Source organism: Mastigoproctus giganteus, chromosome 1 (assembly GCF_048544385.1).
Source record: "Mastigoproctus giganteus isolate SK-2022 chromosome 1, ASM4854438v1, whole genome shotgun sequence".
In the NCBI taxonomy this organism is placed as follows: Eukaryota; Metazoa; Arthropoda; class Arachnida; order Uropygi; family Thelyphonidae; genus Mastigoproctus; species Mastigoproctus giganteus.
In genome coordinates, this window is record NC_143575.1 from 271409325 (window position 1) to 271423356 (window position 14032).

Genomic DNA, 14032 nt, shown 5'->3' on the forward strand with positions numbered 1-14032 from the left:
GTTGAAGAGCAGTATTCAATTGGCCTGGTCTCATGTTGACCTTTGATTCCACCTACCAGATTTATTGTTACAGAAGGCTAGTACAGAAGCCTATTGTGAGCGTGCAGCCACGCGAAACCCTCGTGTTCACTTTGCGAGGATTCATGGTGTGAGAGCAGCAACTTTATCTACTGAACTTTCTGGTAATGCTGTGACCTGTGATGTACAGATCTTGTTCGTGATGGTTTCTCCATACCTTAGCTTCCCAGGTTTCTCAATGGTTATTATCACCTTTCTCCAAAGCCACGTGAAAAGCATTAGCTTTAGCATTAGCATTAGTAGAGGCATATGATGCAAGAAAGCAAGCTTATTCAGCATCAGCCAAAAAAAAAAAAAAAACCCCACTCCCATTTCACCCCTCTGTTCGTTCGAAATACCTGTCCAGTTGAGGTTTAAATTTGTTTAGGCTATCAACTTCAACAACAAGTGATGGAAGTCGGTTCCACCAACCAACCACCCGCTGGCCAAAGGCAAATTTCCGCAGATCTATCCGACATCCGTCCTTCCTCAATTTGAATTTATGCCCTCTGAGGTGATTATTCTGAGCAAGATGAAGAATCCCATTGGCATTGAGCATGCTCAAACCATTCAAAGCTTTATACACCTCTATCAGATCACCTCGCCGGTGCCTAGTCTCCAGACTCTGTAATTTGCAAAACTTAAGCCTTTCTTCGTAAGAGCAACCCTTTGTTCCATTCACTAATCTTGTTACCCTTCTCTGTACCCGTTCCAGCAGTTCTACATCCTTCTTGAAATGAGGCCTCCAGACCTGTATACAGTACTCAAGATGTGGCCTAACCATTGCCTTATACAAGGGAATAATCACCTCCTTATCCCTGCTAGAAAAATTCCTGTATATCATTGACAAGACACCATGAGCTACTCTTGCAGCTCGTCTGCACTGCTTAGAGAATTTCCTATCTGCCTGCACAAGAGTTGTGTTCGAATCCTGTCATTGATGCGAGAAAATTTAATGGACTTTTCACACTATGGCTGAGTTAGTCGGTCTTTGGCAAGAAAGCGATGAGGTTTAATTTTGTGGCCAAAATTAAACCTTAAATTTCGTCACAAAAACAGGCAAACCGACCAGAGAAAACACACATTTTCACATAGGTAGATGAGTTTGTTCTCTCGGGTAACCGTAATATCAAATATTTTGTTGTTAGCATGGGGAGTTATTGTACTCGCTCGGTAATGCAGAATGAACACTCCTAGTCCTCAAGACCAGTTGTACAGTGATTATAACCAACGGTTTCCTTGCTCTTGTTGGTAATACAGCAGGTAGGATCGCCGCTCTTCCCACACTCTGTGGAAAAGACCTGTGTTCGAGGAACGTCAATAACGGGAGGAACTTTTATGGGACTTTTTCACATGGCTGTGTTGGTCGGTGTTAGGTAAGGGAGCAGAAACATTTTTGTTTTCTCTCGGAAACTGGGGTGTTTCGTCCAGCAAACATAAAATTGACCTGAGAACACATGCAATTTACAGATAATATGGCCTTAATCGTTGATGCTCCTAAAACACAACAACAACAACAACACCGTACTCAAAGTGTGGTCAGGCCGTGCGGAACCGACTCAGTTAAAATGTCATCAGTAATGTGAGTAACTTTTTTTTTATTTAACTGCCAAACAGGATATTGACGATCATGGTGTGTTGGGAGAGGTACACAGAAAACGGACAGCAAAATACAATCTTTACATCCTCGAACTGTAGTTTACTACTTACTACTCTGTGGGCAGTAGCTGATTAAGGTCGGTTGAGGCCGGGGCGCAGAAGAAAATATTGGGCCCCTAATAAATATAGAGACAGGGGAAATAAAAATACATGTTAACCATTTTTTTAAATAAATAAAAAATAGTATGTACTATTAATGTTTTATTTACAATAAAATTTGAATATAATTAATAATAGCATAATAATAATCACAAAGTTTTGAACTAATAGTTGAATATATTAATTCAACTAATTTGTTGGGGTTTTGCGTGGGCCCTTCAGAAGTCGGGGGGCCCAGGGCGCGCACCCGGTTGGCCCGCCGTTAAATCCGTCTCTGTCTGTGAGCTACATCTAGAAAAAAAAAAATTCGGAGTATAGAACCAACTATTACTAAGATATTTAATTCCAATTTTTAAAATATTTTTGCCTATTGGTTTTGTGGTATTCTTTCAAGACTATTACCACATGATTAATGTGTACCTTTTTTTTTTTTTTATCCCCATTTTTATTTTATTTTGATTAACAATGGATCCGATTATATGGGACGATGTTTTAGTAGAATTCTTAATTTATGCAATTTTTCTTTTCTGTGCTGCAATTTTTTTCGTAGAAATTGGTTCGTGGAGAGTACTTCCACGTCTGAATTTGGAACATACTGTATTGTAATTTAGAAAATGGCGGGATTATTGAGAAGAGTATTTAGTTTAGTTGACGAAGCTGTCAATGATGAGAATAAAATCGTAAGTTTTCATGTATCAGTGTTGGAGATATTGGCTTCATCCACATATTAAAATTAATAGAATTTTTTAGTATAAAAGGTGATATATATATGGTACTATTATTGATAATACTGATCGTCATTTACTGCAGGGTTGGCGTAACACCGGGGTTGTGGTAGTGTGATGTCCCGGGAAAACAATTGAATCACACAATGGCCCAAAAAATAAAAATAAAAATAACACTAATAAAAAAATAAATAACGCAAAACAGTGCGCGTAGGTGCCCCTTTTCCGATAGACCACTGTCGAATTACACTGTCAATAACGAATTACAGTGAAAAATATGAAACTAAATAGGAACTATTCAAAATAATCTTTTAACTTATATTTTGAATTTTATCATATAATTTTTATTATTTTTAAGAACAACATCCCTCTAAACAGCTGAAAGGTATGTTACAAAAAAAGGGCACTTTATACAGATTGTGCCTGCCACTTCAGTTCATCCATCCATCAACCCCAGGGGCTCACATCTGGTGAGTATGGACTTGGCACACTCAGGGTCCTGAGCTGGATATCATTCTTCTCTCTTGGTGATTCCCTTCTCTCTCTCTCTCAGGTTAACTTAGAATTTTTTTTTTTTTTTTTTTTTTGCCAGCAAAAGACTCTGGCTTCCTTGCACTATATGGCTAATAATGATAATAATAATAATAATTCCATCAAAACTGAAATTTTATTTAGCATTAGTAGTGGCAAATGATGGAAGAAAGCAAGCTTACACAGCATCAGCCAACCCTCCCCCCCCCCCCTCTCATTTCACCTATTCATTCTCCCTAATAGTTTATTTACTTCTTCCTTAATTAATATATCAATCTCCACAATCACAGATGGAAGTTTGTTCTGGCAATCAGCCACCCACTGTTCAAAGCCAAACTTCTACACATCTATTCTGCAACCCTCCCACCTCAATTTCAATTTGTGCCCCCTTGTGTGTAGCCTGAGCAAGAGAAAGAATTCCATCAGCATTGAGCTTGCTCAATCCATTCGAAGCCCTAAACACCTCAGTCAGATCACCTTGCAGGTGTGTCTATTGGAGTAGTGCCTTTTAGCACAATATAAATAAAATTAAATTAACAAACAGAATAATAATAAATGTTAATTAGAAAATACTGGACCTTTAGACCTTTTTTTTTCTACAAATTTACGAAGACATGTTTCACTTTTAATTGGGCTTGGGTCGTACTGACCATTGATTGCCAGATATCAATCTTATTGGTACATGGAAATCAAACATCACCCTACTGTACTTGCTACATGCTGATAAATTTTTTTTAGCATTAGCATTAGTAGAGGCATTTGATGCAAGAAAGCAAGCTTATGCAGCATCAGCCAAAAAAAAAAAAAAAAAAACCCACTTCCACTTCACCCTTCTGTTCGTTCAAAATACCTGTCCAGCTGAGCCTTAAACTTATTTAGGCTATCAACCTCCACCACAAGGGATGGAAGTCTGTTTTTTTTTTCAAATTTGCCACGCACTTAACTGGTTACTAAAGCAATCTGCCCACTGTGCTATTTTGCTTTTGCTTTCCAAGAATAAAAGTTTATTCTTGGAAAAAAATTAATTTAATTTAATTATAAAGATACTAGACTGGCATTTTCATCTAGATACCTGTACAAAGGATTTGCTGAACGTTTGCAGTGTTTTCTCCTTGTGTAATTATATAGTCTCCCCTCAGGTGAAGAAGCTCATTTCTCTCTCAAGTGAAGAAGTTCTTTTCATGTTCAATTTTATGTCATGCTCTGTCTCTCAATTGAAGAAGCTCTTTTCATGTTCAATTTTACAGAATCTTTCTGAAGTGAAGAAGCCCTTTTGTAGGTGTCGCAGTGGCTCACTTTTTATATCCATTGTCACAACAATGATATTTATCCTGGGATGGAATTTGAGACTGGTGGATTCTGTTATGTGCTGAGTTTGCAAGAAAGCAAGCAGTGTTCAAATCATTAACCAGTTCCCAGATGCTATAAGTAATTTAATCATTGTCAAAAAAATAGTTTTATCAAGCTGTACTTTGTAAAAAAAGAAAAGGTAAAAGAATACTGAAAATAATAACTGCCAAAAAAACTCCTGCTGAAACAGTTGCCAGTACATTAGCATACATTGAAATCAAGTCATTGGAAGATCAAAATTGAGAGTAGGAGTGTACTATAGGCCTAATGAACTCTGATGAGTATAATAAGAAACTGAAATTGAGTGGGCCAGTAAATCAGAGAGTCTTATAATTTGTGGGTTGGTCACTCATACACTAGCAAGGCTTTTGTGGATTTATTGGATGATTGTTTTCTACATCACCATGTTTGGGAGGCAACTAGAGGGATCAAGAGTAGCTCATTGTGTCTTGTCAATGATATACAGGAATTTTTCTAGCAGGGATAAGGAGGTGATTATTCCCATGTATAAGGCAATGGTCAGGCCACACCTTGAGTACTGTATACCGGTCTGGAGGCCTCATTTCAAGAAGGATGTAGAGATGCTGGAATGAGTATAGAGAAGGGCAACAAGATTAGTGAATGGAACAATGGGTTGCTCTTACGAAAAAAGGCTTAAGTTTTGCAAATTACAGTGTCTGGAGACTAGGCACCGGTGAGGTGATCTGATAGAGGTATATAAAGCCTTGAATGGTTTGAGCATGCTCAATGCCGATGGGATCCTTCCTCTTGCTCAGAATAATCACCTGAGAGGGTATAAATTGAAATTGAGGAATGACAGATGTGCGGAAATTTGCCTTTAGCCAGTGGGTAGTGGGTTGGTGGAACAGACTTCCATCCCTTGTTGTAGAAGTTGATAGCCTAAATATATTTAAGGCTCAGCTGGACAGATATTTCAAACGAATGGAGGGGTGAAATGGTTTTTTTTTTTTTTTTTTGGCTGATGCTGCATAAGCTTCTTTCTTGCATCATATGCCTCTACTAATGCTAATGCTAAGTCTTCCATCAAGTTATAAAACAAGCAAGGCTAGATTTTATTAGTAATAATGAAACTAACCAAGAGATTCATGGGTAAAATTTAGATATGAAATTGGAGTCAGCAGATTTTCTCAAAATTCATTTAATCCTCCTTTTCATGCCCCTAAAATAAAACAAAGCATGGTGTCTGTGAGACATCATGCTTTTTTTAATTATTAAAAAAATTAGTTTTTTTATAAGATTGAATGTGGTGGTAGAAAATAATAATGAAAATGTTTTTATCTAATTTTTTTTAAATTTTCACGGTCACTCATTCCCGAATTAAAAACAAATGCGTGCATCATGTAATGTTTGTATTTTTGTCAGCCATTCGCATTTAAATACTGCAAAGACAATGAAACCAAAGGTCTTCGACAGTAAGTTCTTGCTGGTATCTTGCAGATGCCAGTAAGGCATTTGTTATATGCCAAACAAAAAAAATTAATTTCTTGTAATTTATAGTATATTGAAATGAAAACAGAAAATATTGTATAATCAATTAGGGAACACTAATGAGGAAAAGAACACGGAATGAGTGATTTCATTTAACATTTAAAACAAATAACAAAAAAAATTTTAAAAATTAGTGTCTGTTAGATGCCACGTTAGCAGTTGAGGGTTAATTTAACCTGCCATTAGTCATACCAAAACTAGTAGTCACATGGGAATTATTTGATTCTTTCAGCAGAAAATTCTTAAAGTTTAAATAGAGAAACAAAGGAACTACACCATTCGGGAGTAGCTCAAAATGCTTTTTTTAAGTATTTAAGTATTTCTGAATTACAAATTCAAAATGATCCTTAAAATTTTTAGCAGATATAATTAGCATGTATAGCCTTTTGCTCAGACAGTGGTAAACGATTTTATCTGTTTAACCGTTTATATTTTTTTGTTTTTCATAAGCATTATCTGTTCATATAACTAAATTACAAACTGCACTGAAATTAAATGTACTTTTTTTTTGTAAATATATTGGGAAGTATTGTGTTATAAAATTAAAGTCATTTGTGTTTTGTGTGTTTGTATTATTGTATTGTGTTTCTGTTATTTATATTATTATTTTTTTTCATGTTTTTACTTCCAGGTCACATACAAATGGTTGAGTAAAACTGCTGGAATTCATGTCAATGTAGCAAAACAGTGAGTTTAAGTTTCATAAGCTCCATTTTTTAAAATTTGTTTTTGTCAAGGTGAAAATTAATAAGTATTCATTAGGTATTGTAAAAAAGAAACAATTAAGTCACGAAACCATTGGCAAAGGTTTTATTATATTCCATTGTGCTACTAAAGTTTGAAATTTAATAATAAGGTGCTAAGAGATGGTCATTACGTGGTTGCTTTCATAATGAATTGAAGTTTTTAAAAATGGCATGTATTAAAGTTTTTAATTATTAAATTTTCAAATTTCAGTACAGTGTGCATCAATTTCAAACTAATAACACCCATATGCATAATAATGTTCTTCATCTCCATTGTTTATCAGTAAGTTTATTCCTCTTTGTAGTCAGTTTAACAGATGTAATGCGTCCTTTTTTCATTTTTTTTTCTTTTTATTTATTTTTTAACACTGATCTCAAACATGAAATGCTGAAACCTCATTTACAAATTTAAAAAATTGATGTCAAGAAAAGATGCAACGGTTTGTGACCTCTCTGTATCCAAAACATCCATGACTGCCACCAATCTTTCTTCAGAGAAACCCTCCATAGCTATCTTTTAACTTTCACTTCTTCAGTAGTATGCATATTATATTCCAGTAATCCTCACAGGAAATAATTCAGATATGTCAAAGAGGATCAATAAATCTAAATGGATTAAGTAAACTTACTGATGATGGTGTTCTAACTCTTTCTCAGATAGTGCACACAAGAGGACATAACTCAAATTTAAATAGGATAGCCGCAGGATAAGGTGTATGGAAATTTACTTTCAGCCACAGAATAATTGATTGTTGGAGCAACCTATTTAGGAAGGATGTAGAGTTGCTAGAACGAGTACAAAGAAGGGCAACAAGATTGGTGAGGGGAACAAAGGGGTGTTCTTACCAAGAAAGGCTTAAGTTCTGCAAATTGCAGTGCCTGGAGAGTAGGCACCTGCGAGGTAATCTGATTGAGGTGGATAAGGCCTGGAATGAGTTGAGCAAGCTGAATGCTGATGAGATTCTTCCTCGTGCTCAGATTAAGACCCTGAGGGGACACAGATTCAAATTGTGAGGAAAGAAAGTTGTTTAATAGATGTGCAGAAATTTGCCTTTAGCCAGTGAGTATTTGATTGGTGGAACAGACTTCTATCTTTTGTTGTGGAAGTTGATAGCCAAAATAAATTTAAGGCTGAGCTGGACAGGCATTTGGAATGAATAGAGTGGTGAAATGGAAGGGTTTTTTTTGGCTGCTGATGCTGCATAAGCTTGCATTCTTGCATCGTATTCCTCTGCTAATGCTAATGATCTGTGTTGCAGTAGTGGGTAATTTGAATAAATTTAAGGATGAATTAGATATATTTATTAGATGGGATAGACAGATGAGGTGGGTAGTGTTGGTTTTTTTTTTTTTTTGCCTGATGCTATATAAGCTTGCAACATTTGCCTGTACTGCTATTAATAATAATAAATCTGACTCCAAGATTATATGATCATCACATTGTTTAGAATATCGGTTATAAATGACCCTGTCATTGAAATGTTCCTTCAGGAAATGAAGAACTGCATTTGCCTTATGTTGTCTTGCCCCACCTTGTTATAAAAATGTCTCTTTTGTATATTCTTATGCTTTGAAGAGTTGGCACTTAATCTAAGGCAGTGCACCTAGTTCAAGTAGGTGGCCAGTGTAATGTTGAGTCAGTTTGGTGTAATATAAGCACTGGCAAAACAAAAAAAATCAGAGTTGAGTATATAATAGGCAAGATCACCATAGGTTAGGTTAGGTTACTGGCAAACCTGAATAAGAAACAACCACTATCTTGTGGTTGTTTGATAAACATCCCTAAAGAATTCCTCATGTGTGAATGTAGATGCAAAATACTTATTCAGTTTATCAGCAACTTGAGTAGGATTATCAACGGTCGAACCACAAATATCAAGTGTACCAATTTGATTCATCCCCTTCTAGAGTTTTTGTAAATAAAGAAGTCTTTGCTATTTTTCTTTGCATCCTTTTCCAAAGATTACTTGTAATCTGCCTTCACTTGCTTTACCTGCTTTGCGACTTAATTACAGACTAGTTTATATCTACCATAGGTTTCTGTTTCGCCCGATATTTTACGTATCCCATGCACTTTTCTTCTCTGCCACTTGTCTGAATAGTCGATCTGACATCCATTTAGGTCTTGAACAGTATTTCTCAGTTGCTATGAAAAGCCTAGTAGCTTCTATGATTATTAAACTGGTTAAAGATGCATTGCAGGATCATCTAGACAAGACTGCAGCAATAATTCAGACACAGCATGGGTTTGTTCAGGGAAAGTCTTGTCTGACAAGTTTGATAGGATATTATGATGTGGTTACAAAGGAACTGGATGCAAAAAATAATTTTGGTATCATATATTTGGATTTCAGGAAAGCTTTTGACACTGTTGTGCATGGAAAACTAATTGTACAGATTGGAGCAGAATGGTATTAAGGGTAAGTTGCTACAATGGATAAAAGGATGGCTGAGTGGGAGAAGACAGAGGGTGGTAATTAATGGGTGCTGCTCTTCGTGGACTAATGTTATTAGTGGAGTCCCACAGGGTTCGGTGTTAGGTCCTCTGTTGTTTTGTATATTTATCAAAGATATTGATGAAGGTATATCAGGCTTAGTGTTGAAGTTTGCAGATGATACAAAGGTTGGCAGGGTTGTTAATGACAGTAATGGCAGTGTGCTACTGCAACAGGATCTAGATAATTTGGGCAGATGGGCTAAGAAGTGGCAACTGAAGTTTACTTTGACAAATGCAAAGTACTGCATATGGGTAGAAGTAACCCCAGAGAAACGTACCAACTGTGTGGTACTACACTTAAGGTGGTAGAAAATGAAAAAGACCTGGGAGTAATTGTGCAGTCAGATATGAAGTTTTCTGAGCAATGCAGACAGGCTGCCAGGGCAGGTCATGGGGTTTTGTCAATGATATATAGGAATTTTGCTAGCAGGGAAAAGGAGGTGATTGTCCCTCTGTGTAAGGCAATGGTCAGACCACACCTTGAGTACTGTGTACAGGTCTGGAGGCCTCATTTTAGGAAGGATGTAGATTTGCTTGAGCGTGTGCAGAGAAGGGCAACAAGATTGGTGAGGGGAATGAAGGGATCCTCTTACCAAGAGAGGCTTAAGTTCTGAAAATTGCAGTGGCTGGAGACTAGGCACCTGCATGGTGATCTGATTGAGGTGTATAAGGCCTTGAATGAGTTGAGCACACTGAATTCTTTTTTTTTTTTTTTTTTTATGAAAACCCCAAACACGAAAGGTAACCAAACCTATAGTACTTAGTACCGTGCATGGGTTGAAGGAGAAGTATGGGGGGAGGGGGATGCCGGAAACTTTGCTCTAGAGACTAAACATGGGTTTCACCACTTCAAGCCTCCAATAAGCAAAGTGGTGGTATTTCACCGGTTGATGAAAGTCATCTACCACCTAAAAACTAATGGGATCCTTCCATTTGTTCAGATTACGAACCTAACGGGGCATAAATTTAAATTAAGAAAAGACGGACGTAGAATAGATGTTCGGAAATTTGCCTTTAGCCAGTGGGTGGTTAATTGCTGGAACAAACTTCCATCTGTTGTTGTGGAAGTTGATAGGTTTAATAAATTTAAGGAGGAACTTGACAGGCATTTGGAGGGAATGGTGTGATTTTTTTTTTTTTGGCTGATGCTGCATAAGCTCATATACTTGCTTTCTTGCATCACATGCCACCACTATTACTACTACTATTTATTTGAATGCTTCCCATTAAGAATTTGCTGATGGTAAAATCATGAGTTGGTCCCACTGTATAGAGTATAAAACTGTCTGAGAGCACTAGTCACCTTTATGAAAGCAAAACTCTTTCCCTTTACCCTTGATATAACATCTTTATGTAAACCCCACATCAATAAACTGTGATTGTTGCCACCAAGTGTGGTTTTTACTTGCAGATCTTTAATGCATAAAGAATCTGTGCTGATAACGAGATCAAGAGTGCTGCTTCCTTTCATTGAGTCTCTAACATGCTGCTGTAGAAAACAGTCATCCAATAAATTCAAAAAATTCTTGCTAGTGTGTGTGACCAACCTTCAGGTTACAGTCAATATCTGGAAAATTAAAATTTCCATTATACGACATTCTGATTTACTGGCCTACTCTTGTTTCTCTCTACAATGTTTGTTGTATTCATCAGAGTCATTAGGCCTATAACCTGTTCTCATTTTTGCTTTTCCATTGCTTATGTCATACAAAACTGACTCAATATTTCTGGGCCACCCTTTTCAACTGGATACACTGCCTTAAGTTTTATGCACTCCTTAGAACAGCAGGTGCCCTCCCACCATTCCTCTTGTCTGTTCTTTTTGTATATATTGTACTCCCCATATTCAAATTCTACATCAGTTATATCTCAGTGACACCGCTTCTCTGATATCTCCACAATGTCTGCATTTGATGACTTAATCAGTACTTCAAATTCATCAAATACTATGCTCCCAGCATTATTGTACATATTGACTGGAATTTGGGGGCTGGTCACTCACACACTAGCAGGGCTTTTGTGGATTTATTGGATGATTGTTTTCTACATCAGCATGTTCAGGAGGCAACTAGAGGGAGTAATACTCTTGATTTGATTATCAGCAGTGATTCTTCATGCATTAAGAATCTGCAGATAAATGAACCACTAGGTGGCAGTGATCACAGTGTGCTGAAGTGGGATTTACTCAAAGAGGTAACTACCATTAGGGGTAAAGGGAAGGGTTATTGCTTCCGTAAAGGCGACTACGATGGACTGAGACAGTATTTAAATTCTATACAGTGGGACCAACTGATGATGTTACCAACAGCAAATTCAAAATGGGAAGCATACAAAGAACTTATCTTGGAAGCTACTAGGCTTTACATACCAACTAAGAAATATTGTTCAATGTTTAGGCCAAAATGGATGTCAGATGAACTAATGAGGCATATGGCAGAGAAGAAAAATGCATGGGATACTTACAAATTAACACATGACACAGAAGCCTATGATAGATACAAGTTGATATGCAACCAAGTTACAAAGGAGGTTAGGCAGGCAAAGGCAGATTATGAGAAATCCTTGGCAAGGGATGCAAAGAAAAACAGCAAAGAGTTCTTTACTTATGTAAACTCTAGAAGGAAGGGGATGAATCAGATTGGTCCACTTGATATTGATGGGTCAACTGTTGATGATCCTGCTCAGGTAGCTAACAAACTAAATGAATATTTTGCATCGACATTCACACATGAGGAGTTATTCAGGGAGGGGAATGCCAGAGGTGTATTCAACTTTATCAGTAAGCTACAGAATCTTGAAATAACTGGGAGTAAAGTGGAGAAGAAACTGTTGAAGATAAACACAAGAAAGGCACCCGGGGTGGATGGGATCTATCCAGTTATATTAAAGGAAGCAGCAAAGGAAGTAAGCAAACCCTTAGCCATAATTATGAGAGCTTCCTTAGACTCAGGGGAGGTACCCATAGACTGGAAATGTGCAAATGTGACCCCAATTCACAAAGGAGGATCAAAGGCTGACACAAGTAATTATAGACCTGTGAGCTTAACTTCTGTTCCAGGAAAATTAATGGAGGCACTGGTTACAGAAGCACTGCAGGATCATTTAGACAAGACTTCAGTTATAGCTCGGACACAGCATGGCTTTGTTAAGGGGAAGTCTTGCCTGACCAATTTGATTGGACACTATGATGCAGTCACAAAAGAACTGGATGCAGGGAATAGCTTTGATATTATATACTTGGATCTTAGAAAGGCTTTTGATACTGTTGCACATGGAAGACTGCTACACAAATTGGAGCAGTGTGACATTGGAGGCAAATTGCTGCTATGGATAAAGGGGTGGTTGAGGGGGAGAAGACAGAGAGTGGTAATCAATGGACACTGTTCATCGTGGACTAATGTTATTAGTGGAGTCCCTCAGGGCTCAGTGTTGGGTCCATTATTGTTTTCTGTATTTATAAATGATATTGATGATGGTATATCAAGCTAAATGTCCAAGTTTACAGACGATACAAAGGTTGGCAGGGTTGTCAAGGACACTACTGACACCTATGCTGCTGCAACAGGATCTGGAAAGGTTGAGCAGATGGGCTGAGAGGTGGCAAATGAAGTTTAACATTGACAAATGTAAAGTACTACACATGGGAAACAGCAACCCCAGAGCAACGTATCAACTCTGTGGTACTACACTGACAGTAGTAGAGAATGAAAGGGACTTGGGGGTGGTTGTGCAGGCAGATATGAAGTTCTCTGAGCAGTGCAGACGGGCTGCAAGAGTAGCTCATGGAGTATTGTCAATGATATACAGGAATTTTTCCAGCAGGGATAAGGAGGTGATTATTCCCTTGTATAAGGCAATGGTCAGGCCACACCTAGAGTACTGTATACAGGTCTGGAGGCCTCATTTCATGAAGGATGTAGAGCTGCTGAAACGAGTACAGAGAAGGGCAACAAGATTGGTGAATGCAACAAAGGGGTGCTCTTACGAAGAAAGGCTTAAGTTTTGCAAATTACAGTGTCTGGAGACTAGGCACCAGCGAGGTGATCTGATAGAGGTGTATAAAGCCTTGAATGGTTTGAGCATGCTCAATGCTGATGGGATTCTTCCTCTAGCTCAGAATAATCACCTGAGAGGGCATAAATTCAAATTGAGGAAAGACAGATGTAGGATAGACATGCGGAAATTTGCCTTTAGCCAGCGGGTGGTTGGTTGGTGGAACAGACCTCCATCCCTTGTAGTGGAGGTTAATAGCCTAAATAAGTTTAAGGTTCAGCTGGACAGGTATTTTGAATGAACAGAGGTGTGAAGTGGAAGTGGGTTTTTTTTTTGGCTGATGCTGCATAAGCTTGCTTTCTTGCATCAAATGCCTCTACTAATGCTAATGCTAATGATAATATAAATATACCAGCATCTGTTCTTACTCTTAGTTACCTTAACACAGCCCATGTATTTAATTGTTCTCTGATGACTCACAGCAGTCCTTGAAATCCACAATACATTGCTTTTCAGGCCGCTCCATTTTTCTATAGAAGCAGTGCAAGAATCACTTTTATCTCTACCTAATGGCTATTTATAATCTGTGTATCCGAAAGTTAACAGTTTTTTGAACTACTTAACACCGCCTTGATAGCATTAGCAAATAGTCTGTGTATACCCTTTTCAGCCTGGACTGTACTTGTTAACAGGAGAGATTGCTTCTACAGGGATGGGATACACTTAAATAGAAAGGGTGCAAGAATTTTTGCTGATGCTGTCGAGGCAGTGTTAGGTGGGTCGGAAAACTGCTAGTTGGGGGGGGGATACAAGGACTAATAGATTAACAGTAGCCACTGGCAGAGGTGGAAGTGATTCTTGCACTG

General features: G+C 37.7%; 1 protein-coding gene across 1 annotated transcript in view; it reads left to right on the forward strand.

Annotated features, from left to right (window-relative positions):
• Positions 1-2317: 2317 nt before the first annotated feature.
• LOC150091994 (uncharacterized) overlaps positions 2318-14032 on the forward strand; it is a 105084-nt gene continuing 93369 nt past the window's right edge. Inside the window, exons 1-2 of the mRNA XM_090370740.1 lie at positions 2318-2495; positions 6562-6617. Of these exons, the coding sequence (XP_090226866.1) occupies positions 2430-2495; positions 6562-6617 (122 nt within the window). The 5' untranslated portion in view covers positions 2318-2429. The remainder of the gene's footprint in view (positions 2496-6561; positions 6618-14032) is intronic.